Below are 24,593 nucleotides of genomic sequence, written 5' to 3'. Positions count from 1 at the left end.
ATTGCACATTTGGACTCACGGGGTGTTTGGCTAGCTTGTATGACGTCAATGTCTCATCTTTCAAAATACTTTGAGTCCTGCTAATTTACAGCATTTCCCTCCCTCAGACAACAAAAAATGTGCTAAAGTTGCCCAATTAGCGGGCGGGATGTCGGCAACTCCTTGTCGCACGAGGTGCTGAAGTTCAGAACGGCTGTCAGTCAAACCCCATACAGCGCTGTGAAGCACAGAGCCTGAGCTCTGACCTCATTTAGAGCACGTTACTGTGCAGCCACCGCGTTCCAATTTAGACACTTATCAGTGCCCAAATCTGCCATGTTCAACCCGTGTACTGGTACGAATGTAAAGGGCTATTCTACAGCTTACATTAGTATCTCTTTACAGTTGCTACATTTACACTGAGTGTTGTGTCAACCCCAGTGTGAGATGCAAACATGTTATCATGATATATTTATGAGAATGATGTTAAAGTCACACGACCATGTCTGTACAGAAACCATATTCAAAATCAGCATCATAAATCATGCATAATATATATATATATATATACAGTATATGTTGTATATACAGTATAACCTGGGCCAGGAGTATTTCCTATAGAGTTGTTCCTGGTAAGGAGATACTCCTAGCCGTAAGCATAGCACAGGATTGAAGATATTACAGATTTATATCATCAACAGATCAGTAGACTACAGTATCATAACATGTCGAGTAAGAGAGAGGCATCATCTAGTTACTCCTTCACTCAGCCACTGACCACATACAGCACTGAGCTACAGATTCTAGATCCGTTTGGCATCATGTCTAGAACGAGAACCAACTTCTCTACTGGCATAATACATGGGTAGGAATGGCGATAGCAATTCAGTGGTCCCAACAATAGGGCCTCACAGTACATCAATGGTTACAATGAGGTTTGTTTTATAAATTGGACTGCTGTCTTTTTCATAGTTTTGCCTGCTTTCGGGACCGGAAGACAGTAGATGCCAGTAGAATAGGCAATAAGTAACGGAAGCGAGAGGGAGAGAATGTAAAAAAGGAAGATTGGTGAGAATGAGAGGACAACGGAGACGAACGACAATAAAGGAAAAAAGAGAAGTGGTTCATGTGAAGAAGCTGATGAGAGGCTGAAGAAACAGTCCCAGAGTTCCAGTGATACACACAGTCACAAACACCCACAGGAAGATCCTGTCAATCACCATGGCTACGTACTTCCAGTCATCTTCCACCTGGAGAGAGAGAGAGAGAGAGAGAGAGAGAGAGAGAGAGAGAGAGAGAGAGAGAGAGAGAGAGAGAGAGAGAGAGAGAGAGAGAGAGAGAGAGAGAGAGAGAGAGAGAGAGAGAGAGAATAGAGAGATAATATAGAGAGAATATATATATAGAGAGAGAGAGAATAGAGAGAGAGAGAGAGAAGAGAGAGAGAGAGAGAGAATAGAGAGAGAGAGGATAGAGAGAGAGAGAGAGAGAGAGAGAATAGAGAGAGAGCGAGAGAATAGAGAGGGGGGGAGAGAAGGAGCTCGTCAGAAGACAGGGAAGCACACAGGTCATTGAAGTCTATTGGAAATATCGTAAGACAAAGAAGGAAAGTGATCTGAGGAAAGGGTTGAAGGTTCAAAAGGGTATTAATAAATGCACTCTCTCTCTCCTCTCTCTTTGCCTTCGACTTATTGTGAAAACACATCATTGACCTTTCTGAAAAGGCTGCGAGGACCACCGTGCTAAAAGATGTCGACGCTGTACTCACCACGATGTGCATTCCGCAAGAGAACGGGACATACCAATGGAGACAGAGAGAGAGAAAAATACCAGTATTCCTTGAGCCCCTATAGCGTATACTGGGATTGGGTCAGGCCAGGTGTGTATGTTTCTTGACATGCATGTGTGTTCTAGGCGCGTGCTTTTTCCTTTTGCAACCTGCTGTGGTCCACTGTAATGACATTGGTTGTATGGCTACTCTGTGTGCATCATTTCAATACTGAACTCAGGCCTTACTAAGAAAATGTATGACCATATTAGAGACACATATTTCGCTCAGATTATACAGACCCACAAAAAATTTGAAAACAAATCCAATTTTGATCAACTCCCATATATATTGGGTGAAATACCACAGTGTGCGATCACAGCAGCAAGATTTGTGACCTGTTGCCACAAGAAAAGGGCAACCAGTGAAGAACAAACACCATTGTAAATACAACTTATATTTATATTTATTTATTTTCCCTTTTTGTAATTTAAATATTTGCACATCATTACAACACTGTGTATAGACATAATATGACATTTGAAATGTATTTATTCTTTTGGAACTTTTGTGAGTGTAATGTTTACTATTGTTTATTTCACTACGCACACCTGCCCCCCTCGTTACGCTCATCAGCATTTCATTGCACTCACCTGTGAGTCACTCACTGTTGTGCAGCATGCGCCAGATGATCTAGTTACAGTATGGAATTCACAGCTAAATGTTTGCCAGCTAGATATCTTATAACTATTAAGTTAACTGTCTAAAATGTGTTAAATGCTCTGTAGTTGTGCATTTGGTTTGCTAATTTAGTAGCTAGTTAGCTATCTAGCTAAGTGGTTAGCTTCTTTTAAAATCAAGCATTCACTTGGTAACAGCAGAGAATCCCATCCTGAAGAGCCTTGCTGGCTAATATTTGATTTGTGCATGCAGAATACTGTGAGTAGCATTTTTGAGTTACTTGTATGCTTGTATAGTTTAGGTCAGAAACTGTAGAAAAAGTTAGCAATGAGCTTGTTAGCATTTAGTTAGCATTCTCTATGGGATTGTACATGTACTTGTTAGCATTGCTAACCTTCAGATTACAGAGTGTGGTTTGGAAACAGTGCCCCTTGTGTTCAGTGACGTTATTACCGAATATGCCGGTATGACACAAGGTCAGTATGAAGGTATGACAATCTGGATACGGCCTAGTGTGTGTGTGTGTGTGTGTGTGTGTGTGTGTGTGTGTGTGTGTGTGTGTGTGTGTGTGTGTGTGTGTGTGTGTGTGCGTGTGCGTGTGCGTGTGCGTGTGTGTGTGTGTGTGCATGGCTGTGGAATTTCAAGAATGCATGACCCAGCACATTTGGTAATTCCATTTCGCTGAAGTCCAATAACTGCTTGTATTTTACATACCACTTCCACTGGACAAGCTGCAAGAGGGTGAAGGACTATTAGGAATGTAATCCAAAATCTCAACTCACAAAGAATTACACTGCAGAGCATTTCTCTGTAGTTACTGTGTAATAACTTGGTAATAACCAATAACTGAAGAACAGATAACTCTGTAATAACTATGTAATAACCAATAACTGAAGAACAGGTAACTCTGTAATAACTATGTAATAACCAATAGCTGAAGAACAGATAACTCTAATAACGAGGTTTGATCTGGCTTTGGAATTTGGCGTTTTTACCGGCATCTTGGTTTTGTTTTCGCCCAACGTTTTTCGTTCAGCTTTTCGCTTTGGACGTTTTTTCCTGTTTCCCCATGCACCTGTCTGGTAAAAGGTTGAACACCACCTCTCCTACTCAGCTTCCCAACAAAAGCTTCTCCCTTGCCTGCTGCACTGCTCCTTGGATCCCACCTGGTGATCTGCTCCCTGTCTGCTCTGGCTTGTCTCCTGCTGTCTGGTACAGGTTCCCCTGCCACAGAGTGTTCTGAACACTGATGTTAAACTTTCTGGTTATAAACTTTTTCGGCAAGACAGATCTTCCAAAGGTGGTGGAGTAGCAATCTTTACCAAGGAACACCTTCAGTGCTCGGTTGTCTCCACCAAGTCTATTAGATTTTCTGGCTTTAAGCATAACATGCTGACCAGACCGGACACGTCGCGTGCGCGAGCGTCGCAAAATACATTTAGAAACCCATGTTATTCAATTATTGCACCCACACTGCTTGCGCGCGCCAAGGAACGTCTGCGACACCAAGGGCTAAAATAGATGTCGTTCCTATTTCTGACGCAGATCGCGCTGCAAGTCCTGCCTCTCCCATCTCCTCATTGGTTTATAGAAGCAGGTATCCACGTGCCATCTCCTCATTGGTTTATAGAAGCAGGTACCCACGTGCCATCTCCTCATTGGTTATACCCACGTGGGTGATAGAAAGACGAAAACTGTTTTCTCGGTAGTCGTGGTAATACAATGAAAGTTTAGATGCGATCACCATATAATTTAAACGATGAAAAAGCCTGGAAGGAGGAGAGATGACTAGAAACGATTTGGTTGGCCGTTTTATATGTGGATTAATTGTCGGAGTAGAGGTCCTTGTCCATTTCAGGTAAAATAACAACTCAAGGTTTATATCCCAGGACAAATTAGCTAGCAACAGCAAGCTAGCTAAACAGGACAAATTAACGTTAGATAGCAAGTGCAAGCTAACTAGCTAAAATACCATATATGTTTAATGCTTTTCGACCTGTCCCCAAATGAATGTCATTGGTTCAGAGTTTGTTTTGATATTTTAACCTGCGTGTCGTGATCGCTTTTGGTGTGGGGGGGCAAAATAAATTTATGCACGATAGCGCACGATGGCGCACGCGCGCAGACGGTTTGGGCAGGGTGTTAAGCTTTTAAATAACTCTTTGTTGACTGTTGCTGGGTGTTATCGTCCTCCATCAGCACCGGCCTGTACCCTTCCTGCCCTAAGCTCTCTCCTGGCCCCTTACACTAAGTCTGAATTTGTCCTGCTAGGTGACCTAAACTGGGAAATGCTTAAAACCCCCAAACCAAGTCTAAAAACAATGGGACTCCGTAAATCTCTCCCAGATTATTAATAATCCCACAAAGTAAAACTCCAAACACCCAGAAAAAGCTACTCTCCTTGATGTTATCCTCACAAATAATCCTGATAGGTATCAGTCTGTTGTTTTCTGTAATGACCTTTCTGTTCGACAGTGATCTGGCAGAGTTACTCCACCTCAAGGACACCGTTAGGTGAAGGGCTCGGGCACACAAATATTCAGGTTTACTGGCTATCGTTCAGGGAAATGAGAAATAAGTGCACTCAAGCTATCTGGAAGGGCAAAGTTAGTTACTTTAAGGAGCAGTTCTATCTCTGTGGGTCTAACCCCAAGAAGTTCTGGAAAACGGTTAAAGACCTGGAGAATAAACCCTCCTCCTCACAGCTGCCAATGTTCCTGTTGATGATGTGGTTGTTATTGACAAGGAGCGTATGGCCGGGTTCTTTAATTACCACTTCATTAAGTCAGGATTTCTATTTGGCTCAGCCATGCCTCCTTGCCCGTCCAACACTTCCTCATCTCCCACCCCTTCTAATGCGACTAGCCCTGATGCTCCTCCCTCTTTTCCCCCTGCCCCGCTACACAGCTTCTCCCTACAGGCGGTCACTGAGTCTGAGGCCCTAAAGGAGTTCTTTAAACTTGACCCCGAAAAAACATCTGGGTCAGATGGTTTGTTTCCTTTCTTCTTTTAGGTTACAGCCCCTATCTCTCGCCTTTTTAACTCTGCCTCTCCTCTCTGGGGAGGTTCCCAGTGCTTGGAAGGGAGCCATGGTGCATCAGGCTGATCCTAACTTTGATTTGATTTGAACTGTTATAGGCCAATTTCTATCTTGCCCTGTTTATCAAAAGTGTTGGAAAAACTTGACTGGCTTTCTTGATGTCTATAGTATTCTCTCTGGTATGCAATCTGGTCTCTGCTCAGGTCATTGCCCTTGATTCTAAGCAATGCTGCTATTTTGATAGACTTTGCTAAAGCTTTTGATACGGTAGACCATTCCATTCTTGTGGGTGGCTAAAGACTATTGGTGTCTCTTACGGGTTTTTGGCCTGGTTTGCTAACTACCTCTCTCAAAGACTGCAGTGTAAGAAGTCAGAACACCTGCTGTCTCAGCCACTGCCTGTCACCAAAGGAGCACCCCAAGGCTCGATCCTAGGTCCCACACTCTTCTCAAATTACATCAACAACATAGCTCAGGCAATAGGAGGCTCTCTCATCCATTTATATGCAGATGATACAGTCTTATACTCAGCTGGCCCCTCCCTGGATTTTGTGTTAAATGCTCTACAACAAATCTTTCTTAGTGTCCAACAAGCTTTCTCTGGCCTTAACCTTGTTCTGAACACCTCCATGTGGCTCGGTAAGAAGGAACCTGTTAAGACCCCCAAAAGGTCGCCGAAGCACACACATCCCTGGGTCGATCCTCTTTTCAGTTTGCTGCAGCTAGTGGCTGGAAAGAGCTGCAAAATACAGTCGAACTGGACATTTTTATCTCCATCTCCACATTAAAGACTCAATCATGGGCACTCTTACTGACACTTGTGGCTGCTTCGAGTGACATATCGTTGTCTCTACCTGTTCGTACCATGTTTGTGTTGCTATCATGTTGTGCTGCTGCCATGTTGTGCTGCTACCATGTTGTGCTGCTACCGTGTTGTTTTCATGTTGTGTTGCTGCCATGCTGTGTTTCATGTGTTGCTGCCATGCTGTGTTGTTGTCTTAGGACTCTCTTTATGTAGTGTAGTGGTGTCTCTCTTGTCATAATGTGTGTTTTGCCCTACTTTTACATTTTTATCCCAGCCCCCTTCCCCGCAAGAGGCCTTTTGCCTCTTGGTAGGCCGTCATTGTAAACAAGAATTTGTTCTTAATTGGCTTGCCTAGTTAAATAAAGGTTAAATAAAAATTGACCAAATTTAAAGAACAGGTAACTCTGTAATGACAATGTAATATCCAATAACTCAAGCACAGATAACTCTGTAATAACGATGTAATAACCGCAAGGAAGAGAATTTCACACTGTAAAACAATGTAATAACCCAAAGCGTCCTACCTCTTTGGCCTTGTTGCGTGTTCTCATGTTCTCAGCGATGTACTTGACACTCTCGATGGCTTGTTTGATCTCTGGCGACACCACGGAGAAGGCCACCACTGCGTTGACGTTGGGCGGGCTGCTGAGCGCTCGGGGCAGTTTGGATAGGTCCGGATCAGAGGGTGCAGGAGGGGGCACCACCGGGGGTATGGTGGGGATGGGCACCTCTTTCCCCTTACAGGGGAAATTTGGCTTGTTCTGCACTTCGCCGTACTCCACACAGTTCATCGCCCCCGCCTGCCCTGTTTCGGCGGTGACCGCACCCCCGTCCACCTGCACACACCCGCCCCCTATTCCTCCCCCAATACTGTTCTTCCTCTTCTTCCCCGTTCCACTCGCTCCTCCTCCTACACCCCCATCTCCAATACTCCCACCTCCTGTTCCATCTCCTCTCCCACTCCCCAAGGAGGAGGGGCAGCCCTGGTCTACAGGCCTCCTCATGAGCAGCACCTTGGGCAGCAACCCCAGGAACACAGACCGGACCCAGGCCGGCATGGTGTGGGTCATAGGCGTACGGTAGTGGACGTTCAGCACAAACACGGTGATGACGATGGAGAGGGTGACGAAGATCATGGTGAAGAGGAGGTACTCCCCGATGAGGGGGATGACCAGAGACGTAGATGGGATGGTCTCAGTGATGACCAGGAGGAACACAGTGAGGGACAGGAGGACAGAGATACAGAGGGTCACCTTCTCTCCACAGTCAGAGGGGAGGTAGAAGACGAGGACGGTGAGGAAGGAGATGAGGAGACAGGGGATGATGAGGTTGATGGTGTAGAAGAGAGGCAGGCGTCTGATATAGAAAGAGTAGGTGATGTCTGGGTAGATCTCCTCACAGCAGTTGTACTTGATGTCGTGTTTGTAGCCCGGCGCGTCGATAATCTCCCACTCGCCACTCTCCCAGAAGTCCTTGAGGTTCACCTATAGGGAGATAATAGTATGTCAACCATAAAGCAGAGCCAAAGGAGTTCTATCCTAGAAGGAGATAAAGAGGGCTTCGACTGAGATTACGTCATAAAAAACACCAGGAAGTAATTACGGTTAAAATTGACTAAGAAAACCATAAAGCCACATTGAACTAGCCAACAAATATAACCCATTAATTTAATGTGGCTAACTAGCTAGCAAACAAGTTATTAAACTAACTAACCAGTGGGATTACTGACCTTTGACCCTATGAGCACTAGGTCAATCTTGGCCTTGTCGTAGGTCCAGGAGCCAAACTTCATGGAGCAGTTCTGGTAGTCGAAGGGGAAGTAGGTGATGTCCATGGGGCAGGAGGATTTAAAGATGGCGGGGGGGATCCAGGTGATGGTGCCGTCAAACTTCAGCAGAGCTTTGGTCTTGTCCTCAACCAGGAAATCTCCCACAGCACTGAAGAGAGGGGAGATATGATAGCGTAGCATTTAGCACTGATGGCAACAAAAAAAACTGAAGAGGAGAAAATGGGTGATGGTTAGCGTAGCATTTATCAGTGATGGCTAAAAAACACAGACAGAACTGGAGAGGAGATAACGGGTGATGGTTAGCCTAGCATTTATCAGTGATGGCTAAAAAACACAGACAGAACTGGAGAGGAGATAACGGGTGATGGTTAGCCTAGCATTTATCAGTGATGGCAAAAAAAACACAGACAGAACTGGAGAGGAGATAACGGGTGATGGTTAGCCTAGCATTTATCAGTGATGGCTAAAAAAACACAGACAGAACTGGAGAGGAGATAATGGGTGATGGTTAGCCTAGCATTTATCAGTGATGGCTAAAAAACACAGACAGAACTGGAGAGGAGATAACGGGTGATGGTTAGCCTAGCATTTATCAGTTATGGCTAAAAAAACACAGACAGAACTGGAGAGGAGATAACCGGTGATGGTTAGCCTAGCATTTATCAGTGATGGCTAAAAAAACACAGACAGAACTGGAGAGGAGATAATGGGTGATGGTTAGCCTAGCATTTATCAGTGATGGCTAAAAAACACAGACAGAACTGGAGAGGAGATAACGGGTGATGGTTAGCCTAGCATTTATCAGTGATGGCTAAAAAACACAGACATAACTGGAGAGGAGATAACGGGTGATGGTTAGCCTAGCATTTATCAGTGATGGCTAAAAAAACACAGACAGAACTGGAGAGGAGATAACGGGTGATGGTTAGCCTAGCATTTATCAGTGATGGCTAAAAAACACAGACAGAACTGGAGAGGAGATAACGGGTGATGGTTAGCGTAGCATTTATCAGTGATGGCTAAAAAACACAGACAGAACTGGAGAGGAGATAATGGGTGATGGTTAGCCTAGCATTTATCAGTGATGGCTAAAAAACACAGACAGAACTGGAGAGGAGATAACGGGTGATGGTTAGCCTAGCATTTATCAGTGATGTCTAAAAAACACAGACAGAACTGGAGAGGAGACAATGGGTGATGGTTAGCGTAGCATTTATCAGTGATGGCTAAAAAAACACAGACAGAACTGGAGAGGAGATAACGGGTGATGGTTAGCCTAGCATTTATCAGTGATGGCTTAAACAACACAGACAGAACTGGAGAGTAGATAACGGGTGATGGTTAGCCTAGCATTTATCAGTGATGGCTAAAAAGCAACAAGAGAACATAATAACATGGGCTCAACTTTGATTTTAGAAGTGGGGGGGGCATAATTAATATTATTAATATTTATTTTAATCCAGTTAAATAAGCACTCCAACCAGCCTACCCAACCACTTGGAGGCGTCCGCATGGTCCTAAAGCACACCGTTGCCTCGTTTTGTATCACATTCCAATTATAAAACTGTGGGGGACATAAATGCAAAAATGCCCCCGTCCGTCCGTCCGTCCCCAGTGAAAGTTGTGCCCCTGCAAAATAATGTACAGAGTTAAGAGATTGAGCTCACTTGTTGTAGAGGACGATGTCCGGCCTCCAGATCTTATTGGAGGGCACACGAATGAACTCAAGTCCGTCATACTCGATGGGAACCCATTTCAGTTTGTAGTCATTCCAGACCTGCAACAAAACATTTAACAGTGCTTTAACTGGGGTACTAAGGGGTATAGACTAAACTTCCTAGATCAGATAACTTGACTTACATGTCTCAGCCATAAATTGGTCTCCATAATCTGATTGACTTCATCCTGACAAGAAATTTAAAAAATATGTACATGAAGTCATAGCCAAATAAAGTAATTAGGTCAAATAAATAGGCAAAGTGATATCCTTATTTGCTCCAGTAATGATGCAATAATGAGTAATGAGTCTCACCACTTTGACCAGTTGGGATATGGAGACCTCAAACTCCACGGTGACAGGGTCAGAGACATTCTCCACTGGTCTGATGAACTGGTTGTATCGCCTGAATAAATTCCTGAACAGCCTGTCTTCCCCCTTAGATGACAAACAGCCTGAGATGAGAGGGAGGGAGAGAGTGAGAGAGTGTGTGTGTGAGAGAGAGAGAGAGAGAGAGAGAGAGAGAGAGAGAGAGAGAGAGAGAGAGAGAGAGAGAGAGAGAGAGAGAGAGAGAGAGAGAGAGAGAGAGAGAGAGAGAGAGAGAGAGAGAGAGAGAGAGAGAGAGAGAGAGAGAGAGAGAGAGAGAGAGAGAGAGAGAGAGAGAGAGAGAGAGAGAGGACAGAGATAATCTTCACTGGAGCAGTCTTTTTACAAAATAGTAGGGTGGCTTTTTAAAATCATTACCATAAAGAGATTGTCCCTTGTCAGGCTTTAACGAAGGGGACTTTGAGGTGAACTTGAGTTTTTCATAATTTTGTCCACATTAAGGCTTTAATCAATGGCTCTTTGCTGCGGATGGAGAGAAAGTAGAAAGTTGTGGCTGATTGAACTATGGTGTGTGAAGAGTCTCACATTGGAGCTGTTTCTACGTAGGAAGGCAAGTGGAAGCTTTTAGCAAATCCCTCCAGACTGGAACGCAGTGTGTGTGTGTGTGTGTGTGCTTGCGTGCGTGTGTGTTGTCTACCCAACTCTGTTAAATTCTGTGTGTACCTGGCAAAATAGGAATGAAGGTCATTTAGTGACCTGCAAAAAAACCTCCCCCGCTGGTGACTTGGCTGCTGGGACGATGCATGGAACCCACGCCTGTCCGAGCAGAAAATCATGCCTCTCTTGGGACATCCTTCCACCCCTCTCCACCCCCGCCTCGGCCCCGGCTTCAAAGGACACCAGTCTCTTAATTCCCCCTCTCTCTCTCTCTAACCTTCACTCTCCCTCTCTTCTCAATTTCCTCTTCTTGCCCACCCACTCTCGTCCTTCATTCTTTTCCCTCTCTCTCTCATTCCTTTCCGTCCATCTCTCTCATGGTTAATTGAACACAGCCTTTGAAAGACCACCAGTCTCTCTTCGCTCGCCCCAGTCTGCACACCCCAGAGTCAGCTGTCTGTCAGTCTGTCTTTCTGTTGCTGCACCAGTAGACAAAAACACCAGTAAAGCCTAGATACTGGGACCAGTGGATGTGTGCATCAGTGCATCACCCCCCCCATTCTGTGACCAGAGAGTAGAGTGAACACCAAATGACTGAACGCATTTACCGACTGAAAGTGAAAACAGGGCAAAAACAACACCAAGACATTTCCTGGTGTTAATTAATCAAATACGGTCTTTTAGGGGACGCTTTTATCCAAGGCTTGCAGTTAACATGTATTTAGTGGGTTACATAATACAATATAATTATAATACAGACAGGTATTGAACCCACAATGCTGCTTGTACTGTTCCAACCAAATGAGAGCCAGACGTCTCCTTTATCCATACCAGTCAGATGTTTAGATCGCTCCTGAAAAACATGGATCCTATTTAACTTAGAACCTTATTGACGAAGAAGTCAGTGGGAAATTCAGCTCAAAACAGTTGGTTTGAGAAGTGAGATCTAGAAGAGAACCGCCAGTTAAAACACACACCCACGAACACACACACACACACACACACACACTCACCGTTCTGTACTCTACTGACTGAGCCAGTTACATACACTACATGGTCAAAAGTATGTAGACACCTGCTCGTCGAACATCTAATTCCAAAATCCTGGGCATTAATATGGAGTTGGTCCCCCCCCTTTGCTACTATAACAGCCTACACTCTTATGGGAAAGCTTTCCACTAGATGTTGGAACATTGCTGCGGGGACTTGCTTCCATTCAGCCACAAGAGCATTAGTGAGGTCGGGCACGGATGTTGGGCGATAAGGCCTGGCTCGCAGTCGGCGTTCCAATTCATCCCAAAGGTGCTCAACGGGGTGGTGGTCAGGGCTCTGTGCAGGCCTTTCACACCGATCTCGACAGACCATTTCTGTATGGACCTCGCTTTGTGCATGGGGGTATTGTCATGCTGAAACAGGAAAGGGCCTTCCCCAAACTTTTGCCACAACGTTGGAAGCACAGACACGTCTAGAAGTCATTGTATGCTGTAGCGTTAAGATTTTACTTCACTGGAACTAAGGGGCCTAGTCTGAACCATGAAAAACAGCCCCAGACCATTATTCCTCCTCCACCAAACTTTACAGTTGACACTATGCATTGGAGCAGGTAGCGTTCTCCTGGCATCCGCCAAACCCAGATTTGTCCGTCGGACGGCCAGATGGTGAAGCGTGATTCATCACTCCAGAGAACGCGTTTCCACTGCTCCAGAGTCCAATGGCGGGGAGTTTTACACCACACCAGCTGACGCTTGTGGCTGCTCGGTCATGGAAACCCATTTCATGAAGCTCCTGACAAACAGTTCTTGTGTTGACGTTGCTTCCAGAGGTAGTTTGGAACTCGGTGAGTGTTGCAACCGAGGACAGACAATGTTTACGCACTACGCACGTCAGCACTTGGCGGTCCCGCTCTGTGATTTTGTGTGGCCTACCACTTTGTGGTTGTGCAGTTGTTGCTCTTAGACATTTCCACTTCACAACAACAGCACTTACAATTGAACGGGCCGCTCAAGCAGGGTAGAAAGTTGACGAACTGACTTGTTGGGAAAGGTGGCATCCTATGACGGTGCCACCTTGAAAGTCACTGAGCTCTTCAGTAAGGCGATTCTACTGCCAATGTTTGTCTATGGAGATTGCATGGCTGTGTACTCGATTTTATACACCTGTCAGCAACGGCCGAGTCCACTCAATTGAAGGGGTGTCCACATACTTTTATGTATATAGTGTACCACTCAACATCTGGCGTACATTATCACACACACACGGGCCTGGAATTCAGATACACAACACACGATCCTTCAAACATGATCCTGGCTCAAAACTGTCTTGTCATTTTGTATATCTTGAAAGGATGTGGAAGACGGTAGCAGATGACTTGGGGATTTCTCTTTGGCCAATGTGACTCTGGTGTGCTCAACGGTAACACGATGAGTAGAATTTCAACATGAGTCGTCTCACTGATGTCATTTTTACTCAAGATCTATTCAGTCCTTTTAGGTCATACAGTCCTTGTGCCAATGTCCATTAACAGATCACTTTGTTTTTTTATACGTTTTTATATATGCCAAGCATATATATGCTCTCGCACCATTGCCAACTCCTTCTGGAATTGTCTTACAAAACATGTTAGGCTTGACAATGGAGTTAGCAAAAGCTATGTGTCCGCTTCATCTACCTTAGTTGAATACACTGACTGTAAGTCGCTCTAGATAAGAGCATCTGTTAAATGACCAAAATGAAAATAGGCTCAAATGTGAAATGTGGCTAAATGTGGCTCAAACGTCTCCTCAAATCTTCTAACATTTTCCACAGCAGCCAGTCCCTAAAGCTCCATGTAAAAGTAATAAACTCTGACGAAGTTTGTAAGATCACAAAGTTTCCTGAGGTCACTTGAAGCGGCGCCGAGCGCTGCCGAGTCTTAGAGCTTAATGAAAAAGCCGCTCTCCAGAGAGAGCAAAGTGGACGGCTGTAATTTCTGCTTTCGCTACCTGCCGACGTTAAAACACAGCACCGGTCCCTGATTGGCTGCGCTCTGAGAACCTCGTTTAAGTCCCTAATTGGGTAGGGGAAACGAGGGCAATTATAATCTGTTCATTAATTGGACCTTTTGTTCGCACTGAAAAATAAAATAAATATATTTCCTCCGCTTCTTCCTGTCTTCCCCCTCCTTCATCCTTCTTCCTTCATTTCTTAATCTCTGTGTGGATTGGAAGGTTTCTTACATCACATAGACTTAACAATAGCCTCTCACTTTTTCACTTCTGGTGACATCCCTGTGGTAGGAACAGGCAGCCTTCCTATTAAACGTGGGTCAGTCAAGACGCAAGGATGTGTGTTTGTGTGCTGTATGGAAACAGAAACGCCCAGAAACAGAAGTGTAGATATGATTGAGGAAGAGCACAAGGACTTGGGTCCTCCTACTGATTCACCAACTCTTCATCCCGAATCTCAGTCCAGATAAACTAAGACTAACCCTCGGAGGCAGCTCTTAGAAAACACTAAGACACATAGAGGTCCGTTCAAACGGGGCACATAGATTTGCCGTTAAGGAGCCAAACAGTGTTCAACTCTGTGTTAATGGAGCAGAGAGCTCTAGAGACCTGAAGCCTCATTGGCTGAGAGCCCTTTGATCAGGCGAGCGCTTGACAATGATCGACCACGAGGCGTGAAGCTGCGTATCGCACGCTCCCAAGGAACTAATTACGTCCAATAATAAGCTGAAGGCTCTGATTGGTCTGAGAGAGAGAGAGTTAGTGTGTGTGTGTGTGTGTGCGCGAGAGAGAGAGTGAGAGGGAGAGAAGGGGAGAAAGACAGAGGGAGAGAGAGAGAAAGACAGAGGGAGAGAGAGAGAAAGACAGAGGGAGAGAGAGAGAAAGACAGAGGGAGAGAGAGAGAAAGACAGAGGGAGAGAGAGAGAAAGACAGAAAGAGAGAGAGAAAGACAGAGGGAGAGAAAGAGAAAGACAGAGGGAGAGAGAGAGAAAGACAGAGAGAGAGAGAGAAAGACAGAGGGAGAGAGAGAGAAAGACAGAGGGAGAGAGAGAGAAAGACAGAGGGAGAGAGAGAGAAAGACAGAGGGAGAGAGAGAGAAAGAAGAGAGGAGAGAGCGTTTGTTGTCTTCAGAGTGTTACATTGGGTCTGTCTGGGACATGCTTTATGATTCACTAGAGGAATGAGTGTGACTAGTGGATGTGCGACCATCCAATCAAGCATAGTGTGCGCCTGCGTGTGTGTCTCAGCAAACACGTGTGTGGCCTCTCTGTCCATCCACCCTTGAATACCATACTCCCCATACTGCTCCCCTGTTGCAACGCAGAATGTCACAGTAAGGAGCTGATGCTAATGTCTGCTAGCCAACTATTTAGCAACCTTGCTAACTGAGGTCATCGGGAGTTTATAGCGCATCTCTAACAACAACTAAAACGCCATTCCCTGTTCCAAAACATTCCACTGAACCTCTCACACTCCAACTGCCCCACGCCAGGGACACACACACTCAGAGACACGTGCACGGCAGTTTACTTGGATGGGATTCCACAGGAGATGTACACTCTTAGAAAAAAAGGGTTCGCTGTCCCCATAAGAGAACTCTTTTTGGTTCCAGGAAGAACCGTTTTGACTTCCATGTAGAACCCTCAGTGGGAAGGGTTCTACCTGTAACCAAAAAGGGTTCTTCAAAGGGTTCTCCTATGGGGACAGCCGAAGTATCCCTTTTAGGTTCTAGATGGCGTATTTTTTTTCTAAGAGTGTAATCTAGATAATCTGAACTGCCACACACAACAGCGTCTACAGACTTCACGAATGTGTGTGACATGAACGCACGCAGTGAGTATTGTTGAGTTGAATACACAGTGGCGTACGCATCATGATTCATAAATGTACGTATGCAGCCAAGCCGCGGTAATGCAATTAGGAGTGGAGGTTGAGGTTGAGTTTCCCCGAACGTACTAAACATTCTGAATATGGAGTGAGGGAGTGAACAGAACTAACATCTATAAAGGCATGCTGTGTCTATAAGTACCGAGGCCACTATTGGCCACTTAGCTAAATGCATGGCTGCTAATGTTGGCCACAGTACAACTAGAAAGGTCATTTGCACAATATGCATGAGATTTAACCATTGGTCCACTTAACATTGCCTGCCCTGTGTGTGTATGCTTGTGTGTGTGTGTGTGTGCGTGTGTACGTGTGTGCGTGTGTGCGTGTGTCTAAGACCAAAGGGTCGCTAATACACACACACACATAAATGCACACACAAACACACGTAGACACACACACACCATGAAAAGGCAAATTGTGCGTCAGTTTTACTGTAGGGGATGTGGGAGAGGCACCACTGAGAAGCGCAGCACTGCTTTGCAAGGGCCCAGACATAAGACTGGGGCTGGATGTAAGGGTTTGGAAAGGGTTGGTGAAGATGAAGCTATTTGATTTGGCCCATTGGAACCAACAGGCAGAACTTGCATCTGTGTATAGGCACTGTACTGCTTACAATGCTACTAACGGAAGATTGCATTCACCTGCGTGTTAAGACAAAACTTGCTAGCAACCAAAAACCCACAAGAATAAACCAGCAGATCAGTTGATCTCATGTTACCGTGTCAAGCAAGTTTAATTCCAGACGGCTGTGTCTAGGTACTGTATTCACACCGCCAATGAATAAGCATCAAAGTCGGGACCGAAAGACTGAAAAACAGCTTCTATCTCCAGGCCATCAGACTGTTGAACAGCCATCGCGCCATGTCCTGTAGTAGGGGATAGACTCACACACACAAGCTCACACACAAGCGGACTCCTGTACTCGCATGTAGACTCACACACACGTGCATAAGCCCATGCTCACAAACACAAGCACATACACAAACACACACACACACACACACACACACACAGCCAACATTGCTGTTCCATGTAAATAGAGACATTAAACACTGGACACTCCCCTTTACGTTTTTCACATTGGGTATTCATATACTGTATTGTCACATAGCTCCTTCTAATATATATACTAATGTACATTCCATTTTTGTTACACTATTTATACACACCACATATTTCCCTACTGAATTCTTCCTGGTAATAAATCTACTGCTGTATATGTCATTCTTACTAGATACAGTGCTTTCAGAAAGTATTCAGATCCCTTGACTTTTTACACATTTTGTTACGTTACAGCCTTATTCTAAAATAGATTAAATACATTTTTTCCCTCATTAATCTACACACAATACCCCGTAATGATAAAGCAAAAACAGTTTTTTTGAAATTTTTGCAAATGTATTAAAAATAAAACAAACAGAAATATCTTATTTACATAAGTATTCAGACCCTTTACTATGAGACTCGAAATTGAGCTCAGGTGCATCCTGTTTCCATTGATCATCCTTGAGATGTTTCTACAACTTGATTGGAGTCCACCTGTGGTCAATTCAATTTTTTGGAAATGATTTGGAAAGGCACACACATGACTATATGAGGTCCAACAGTTGACAGTGCATGTCAGAGCAAAAACCAAGCCATGAGGTCGAAGGGATTGTCATTAGAGCTCCGAGACAGGATTGTGTTGAGGCACAGATCTGGGGAAGGGTACCAAAACATTTCTGCAACATTAAAGGTCCCCAAGAACACAATGGCCTCCATCATTCTTAAATGGAAGAAGTTTGGAACCACCAAGACTCTTCCTAGAGCTGGCTGCCCGGCCAAACTCAACAATTGGGGGAGAAAGGTCTTGGTCAGGGAGGTGACCAAGAACCCAATGGTCACTCTGACAGCTCCAGATTTCCTCTGTGGAGATGGAAGAACCTTCCAGAAGGACAACCATCTCTGCAGCACTCCACCAATCAGGCCTTTACGGTAGAGTGGCCAGACGGAAGCCAACTCCTCAGTAAAAAGCACATGACAGCCCGCTTGGAGTTTGCCAAAGGCACCTGAAGGACTCTCAGACATAAGAAACAAGATTCTCTGGTCTGATGAAACCAAGATTAAACTCTTTGGCCTGAATGCCAAGCGTCACGTCTGGAGAAAACCTGGCACCATCCCTAAGGTGAAGCATGGTGGTGGCAGCATCATGCTGTGGGAATGCTTTTCAGCAGCAGGGACTGGGAGACTAGTCAGGATCAAGGTAAAGATGAACGGAGCAAAGTACAGAGATCCTTGATGAAAACCTGCTTCAGAGCGCTCAGCACCTCAGACTGTGGGAAGGATTCACCTTCCAACAGGACAACGACCCTAAGCACACAGACAAGACAACACAGGAGTAGCTTCGGGACAAGTCTCTGAATTTCCTTGAATGGCCCAGCCAGAGCCCGAACTTGAACATGATCAAATATCTCTGGAGAGACCTGAAAACAGCTGTGCAGCGACGCTCCCCATCCAATCTGACAGAGCTGCAGAGGATCTGCAGAGAAGAATGGGAGAAACTCCCCAAATACAGGTGTGCCAAGCTTGTTGTGTCATACCCAAGAGGACTTGAGGCTGCAATCACTGCCAAAGGTGCATCAACAAAGTACTGAGTAAATGGTCTGAATACTTATGTAAATGTAATATTTCCATTTTTTCTTTTTTATAAATTTGCAAAAAAATATATAAACCTGTTTTTGCTTTGTCATTATGGGGATATTGTGTGTAGATTGATGAGGGGGGAAATTATTTAATACATTTTAGAATAAGGCTGTAACGTAACAAAATTTGGGAAAAGTCAAGGCGTCTGAATACTTTCCAAATTCACTGTATGTTCGTCTTTATATGCATAGCTTGCATTTAGATCAATGATAGTGTTATTTGGGTTGTGAACTGGATTCATTCTGACATTCTTGGTTTCTTGTTTCTAGTTTTTGATGATTTATTATTTGTTTACTTGTTTGAAATGTTACTGCACTGTTAGGAGCTAGTAACACGAGCATTTTGCTGCACCTGTTATAACATCTGCTAAACTGTATATGCGACCAATAAACTTAGATTTTATTTAATATCGACCTATCAGGAACATCAGGCTGGTAATTAATCTAAAATAGTTCATACCTAATACTCTATAAATACCAAAAATGAATTAATTACTGAGAAATAACTTTATTTTCGTTGTACTGAATGATTAACAAATAGTTAAATCACTCCTTAGTCTGCTCGATTACTAGGTTTATTTCTACCACAGAAGATACTCTGTAGAGGGCGAACATGTCTTGGAAGATTTGGGGAGAAAGCAGGACTGACCTCATACTTAGCTTGGCTTTTAGGGAGCCGGAACTTTTGGAAGCAATTGAGATCATCTGTGCAGGTGATTTTAGCGGGTATTGATAGTTTGACGAGAGATCACCTGGAGATAAAATATCCAACAATGGTTGCAATAGGCCCATAGGCTTTACTAGGCTTAGGTTTCAGTCTAGGCGCAGAGGTAAGGCATTCTAGGCGCAGAGGTTTGAGTTTAGTAAGACCAGAAGTAGGACTTTGGGAGTAGACTCTTTATAAAACAGTCTTTGATTATTATGAATACACATAACTCTGACTGCCTCTTTCTAGTGTACCTATCTGTCCTTCCTTACTTCCAAATTCCCTCATCCAGCCTCTGTCCCTCACTATATATACCTCAAATCCATTGATTGCAGGATCAGCAATTCCTCTGTTACAGAGGAGACGATACCTGTTGTAATGCCTCAGTATGGGAGGCTGGATGGACCCCCTCTGAGGTGTACTGTAATGTACACTCTAATCTACACATTGACCAGGATACAACCCTGACTGAGACAAAGCCCACACATTCACCACGCCGCCTGGGTGGAGGGGACAAGGGGGAGGCAGAGGGGAAGGAAGAGAGAGAGGAGGGGAGAGGTAGGCAGAGGGGGGAGAAATAGAGAGAGGAGGGGAGAGGTAGGCAGAGGGGGGAGAAATAGAGAGAGGAGGGGAGAGGTAGGCAGAGGGGGAGAAAGAGAGAGAGGGGGGAGAGGTAGGCAGAGGGGGGAGAAAGAGAGAGAGGAGGGGAGAGGTAGGCAGAGGGGGAGGAAGAGAGAGAAGAGGGGAGAGGTAGGCAGAGGGGGGAGAAAGAGAGAGAGGAGGGGAGAGGTAGACAGAGGGGGAGGAAGAGAGAGAAGAGGGGAGAGGTAGGCAGAGGGGGGAGAAAGAGAGAGAGGAGGGGAGAGGTAGGCAGAGGGGGGAGGAAGAGAGAGAGGAGGGGAGATGGAGGCAGAGGGGGGAGGAAGAGAGGGAGGAGGGGAGATGGAGGTAGAGGGGGGAGAAATAGAGAGAGGAGGGGAGAGGTAGACAGAGGGGGAGGAAGAGAGAGAAGAGGGGAAAGGTAGACAGAGGGGGGAGAAAGAGAGAGAGGAGGGGAGAGGTAGGCAGAGGGGGGAGAAAGAGAGAGAGGAGGGGAGAGGTAGACAGAGGGGGGAGGAAGAGAGAGAAGAGGGGAGAGGTAGGCAGAGGGGGGAGAAAGAGAGAGAGGAGGGGAGAGGTAGGCAGAGGGGGGAGGAAGAGAGAGAGGAGGGGAGATGGAGGCAGAGGGGGGAGGAAGAGAGGGAGGAGGGGAGATGGAGGCAGAGGGGGGAGAAAGAGAGAGAGGAGGGGAGATGGAGGCAGAGGGGGGAGAAAGAGAGAGGAGGGGAGAGGTAGACAGAGGGGAGAGGAAGAGAGAGAGGAGGGGAGAGGTAGGCAGAGGGGGGAGGAAGAGGGAGAGGTAGGCAGAGTGGGGAGAAAGAGAAAGAGGGGGGGAGAGGTAGGCAGAGGGGGGAGAAAGAGAGAGAGGAGGGGAGAGGTAGGCAGAGGGGGGAGGAAGAGAGAGAGGAGGGGAGATGGAGGCAGAGGGGGAGGAAGAGAGGGAGGAGGGGAGATGGAGGCAGAGGGGGGAGAAAGAGAGAGAGGAGGGGAGATGGAGGCAGAGGGGGGAGGAAGAGAGAGAGGAGGGGAGATGGATGCAGAGGGGGGAGGAAGAGAGGGAGGAGGGGAGATGGAGGCAGAGGGGGGAGAAAGAGAGGGAGGAGGGGAGATGGAGGCAGAGGGGGGAGAAAGAGAGAGAGGAGGGGAGATGGAGGCAGAGGGGGGAGAAAGAGAGAGGAGGGGAGATGGAGGCAGAGGGGGGAGAAAGAGAGAGGAGGGGAGAGGTAGGCAGAGGGGGGAGAGGTAGGCAGAGGGGGGAGGAAGAGGGAGAGGTAGGCAGAGGGGGGAGAAAGAGAAAGAGGGGGGGGGTAGGCAGAGGGGGGAGAAAGAGAAAGAGGAGGGGAGAGGTAGGCAGAGGGGGGAGGAAGAGGGAGAGGTAGGCAGAGGGGGGAGAAAGAGAGAGAGGAGGGGAGAGGTAGGCAGAGGGGGGAGAAAGAGAGAGAGGGGGGAGAGGTAGACAGAGGGGGAGGAAGAGAGAGAGGTAGAGGTAGGCAGAGGGGGGAGAAAGAGAGAGAAGAGGGGAGAGGTAGGCAGAGGGGGGAGAGAGAGAGAGAGAGAGGAGGGGAGAGGTAGGCAGAGGGGGGAGAAAGAGAGAGAGGGGGGGAGAGGTAGGCAGAGGGGGGAGAAAGAGAGAGAAGAGGGGAGAGGTAGGCAGAGGGGGGAGGAAGAGAGGGAGGAGGGGAGATGGAGGCAGAGGGGGAGGAAGAGAGAGAGGAGAGGTAGGCAGAGGAGGGAGGAAGAGAGAGAAGAGGGGAGAGGTAGGCAGAGGGGGGAGGAAGAGAGGGAGGAGGGGAGATGGAGGCAGAGGGGGAGGAAGAGAGAGAGGAGAGGTAGGCAGAGGGGGGAGGAAGAGAGGGAGGAGGGGAGATGGAGGCAGAGGGGGAGGAAGAGAGAGAGGAGAGGTAGGCAGAGGAGGGAGGAAGAGAGAGAGGAAAGGTAGGCAGAGGAGGGAGGAAGAGAGAGAGGAGAGGTAGGCAGAGGAGGGAGGAAGAGAGAGAGGAGAGGTAGGCAGAGGGGGAGGAAGAGAGAGAGGATGGGAGAGGTAGGCAGAGGGGCGAGGAAGAGGGAGAGGGAGGCAGAGGGAGGAGGAAGAGAGAGAGGAGGGGAGAGGTAGGCAGAGGGGGAGGAAGAGAGAGAGGAGGGAAGAGGTAGGCAGAGGGGAGAGGAAGAGGGAGAGGTAGGCAGAAGGGGAGGAAGAGAGAGGAGGGGAGAGGTTGGCAGAATGGGAGGAAGAGAGAGAGGAGGGGAGAGGTAGACAGAGGGGGAGGAAGAGAGAGAGGAGGGGAGAGGTAGGCAGACAAGTGAGTCCATATAATTAAATATAACTATTTAATTGAATGAAATGTAATATATCTCTGTGTCCATGTTAATGTCAAACAGCACAAGTCACCCAGACACCACCCAAGATGAAAACCTACTCTAAAAGACAAGCTGTCCCCATAGGAGAACCCTTTTGGTTCCAGGTAGAACCCTTCTTAGTTCCATGTAAAACCCTCTGTGGAAAAGGTTGTACTTGGAACCAAAAAGGGTTCTTCAAAGGGTTATCCTATGGGTTATCCTATGGGTTCTCCTATAGGGACAGCCGAATAACCCTTTTAGGTTTGAGCACCTTCTTTGTAAGAGTGTAATCTGGATAATCTGATGCCAGTTGGATAGCCTAGAAACAGTATATTACCATAAACCACTTGGCAAAGTTTATAATAACACCATATCTGTCTTGCACCTGTCCAGAACAGGTCAAGGACAATACTGAAGTAAACACAGGTGGTTTTACAGAGACCTTCTTCTCATAAACACACTTCCTCCTGACTCCCACTAACACCACTGGAGAGAGTTATGAGTCCCAGTCTCTCACAAGCTGCTACAGTGGGATCACAGACAGAAGGGAAAACCCAGACAAGCCACAGGGGCTATAAAACTGAAGCATCAGTTTAGAACGTTTTCTCATCACCAAATATGGTAGTGAGAGGAAGTCCAGTCACTGTTAGTGGGAGAGGATGGAATTAGGTGAAACTGGTCCGACATTCTGCACATTTTTCGATTAAACATCTGATCTCAATGCATTTCTCTGTTCCCAAAACTAGAATCTGTTACAAACACACTGCACTAAATTTGATATACTTGACGCTTTGCCAAAATGTAAAAAAAATTGCGTTGTTTAGGAGTGCAAGGTCGAATGCACAAGCCCACTACCCAAATACATGCTACAACGCGCCAATAGGATCTCCCAAGCTTGTGCTTGGCTTTGTCCATCTCCTTGCTTGTTCTGCCCACTATACGCAATTTGCGCCCACTGTAAACGACCCAGATGAACTACAGTATCTTGAGTTAGTTATAAATATCCTTGGTGGGACTGTAAAGCACTTAGCCCCTGTCCCTTGGGAAGTCTGCAGGGAGCAGGTTTGGAACAGACACACAGGATCAGAACGCCTTAACTAACCCACGAGGATGAGGGTCTTACAGGAAGGGTCTTACACACACACGGAGAGAGAAAGACACACAAACAACATATTGAGAGATGGACAGAACCAGAACCAGCCCTGGGCACCGAGATGAGAACCAAGAACCAAGGACAGAACACTGTGGCACGGGACAGAAGAGAACAGAGTGGAACAGCAGAATGACAAAACAGAACGTGATGGAACAATAAAGTTACAGTAGAAGAGAACAGACCGGACATAGACCTATAGAATGCAGAGAGATAAAATGAGATGTAGGAGTACCTCACCCCAAACAGTCCAGATGACATGCACGTGTGAGTCTAACCACAGCTCTGAAATGGACCGTTATATTTAACTCAGGTATAGACAAACCCGTGTGTATGATGCACAATGTTCAAGGCTAGGCTCGACTACATGCAGCTTAGTTCGGGTTGGAAACATAACGCGTGAATGCACGCGGTGCAGATGGGTTGTCTGTGGTAGCTCGAGGGCTGACGTTGGCCTACTGTATAGTATATTAATGATGTGACATGTCACCAACACTGCTCGTCCCCTGGGATAACGATCCGTAGCCTACGCATACCGTTATATTATGTTTATCTGAATAGATAGCGTTGCGATTTTGACCAACTTTTGTAGCCTATAAAAAATATATATATTTATGAGGTTTAGTTTATTCTCCAAGTTAGGCTACCACAGAATCGCACGCAAAGACAATTACTTCGGTTGAAAAGGTAAAACATACCAACACAGCAATCTCTACAATGTATTTCGTGAATTTCTGTCGGGAGATGTTTCCTATGGGACATGCTGCGGATTGAAAGACGGGGTGTCTAGTGTGTCGCACAATCAGAAGGAACACCCCAGCAATAACTTCAACTGTTTACAACAAGACAGAACACACATAAATAGGATAAACAATTGAAGTATCTGTGTAATGAATAGCCTATATTATCCTATGCGAAGTCTGCAGCAGCGCTCAGCTCTCTTCTGTTGCGAGTTGGTTCAGCTCTCCCCAAACTCTCCGACATCCCCACGTCTTCATAAAGCTTCTCTTACCTTGCGCTGTCAGGACCACCAGCAGAAGCACCGCGGTGACTATTCCGGAAGGATTCATCTACACCTCGGTGCTCTGGGAATGTCTCGTATATAAAAAGTAGGACAATTTGGTAAACAGACAGCAGGAGTCGATTGGTAAAATTTAGAGCGATGTATTTCTGGGCGCTGCGCATGGGGAGGTTGATGTCAGCGCGCGCTCTCCGACATTGAGAACTTCGGTTGTCCCGCCCCCACCTCCGGCGCAACCTCACGCGCCCGTGTGGTTTATACACGAGGTAGTAATTATATATATATTAACAGGTTATACAAACATGAAAAATAAAGCCTACTATTGTTATCACAGGAGAGCCCTAAGAAAAGTTACAACGCATCCAAACCCATTGTAGGCTACTTGTCGTGCGGTGCGTTCAGACCGGATGGTCCCGACTTTTTCATCACTCAATTAGGATGAACTGTTTCACGTATTCATGTTGTCT

The 24,593-nt window shown here is 46.1% G+C and overlaps 1 protein-coding gene across 1 annotated transcript; it reads right to left on the bottom strand.

Annotated features, from left to right (window-relative positions):
* Positions 1-926: 926 nt before the first annotated feature.
* Positions 927-24,301, bottom strand: LOC139581223 (neuronal acetylcholine receptor subunit alpha-3-like). Its single transcript, XM_071410749.1, has 7 exons — positions 24,118-24,301; positions 10,092-10,231; positions 9,920-9,964; positions 9,727-9,836; positions 8,000-8,207; positions 6,795-7,754; positions 927-1,229 (listed from the first exon to the last, which is right to left on the bottom strand). Exons 1-7 carry the CDS (start codon positions 24,173-24,175, stop codon positions 1,104-1,106), a joined length of 1,647 nt encoding a protein of 548 aa, XP_071266850.1. The 5' UTR covers positions 24,176-24,301; the 3' UTR covers positions 927-1,103.
* Positions 24,302-24,593: the final 292 nt, after the last annotated feature.

The sequence above is a fragment of the Salvelinus alpinus genome, chromosome 7 (genome assembly GCF_045679555.1).
Source record: "Salvelinus alpinus chromosome 7, SLU_Salpinus.1, whole genome shotgun sequence".
NCBI lineage: Eukaryota > Metazoa > Chordata > Actinopteri > Salmoniformes > Salmonidae > Salvelinus > Salvelinus alpinus.
The sequence above is the reverse complement of the archived record's forward strand: the minus strand, read 5'-3'. Positions and strand labels throughout refer to the sequence as shown.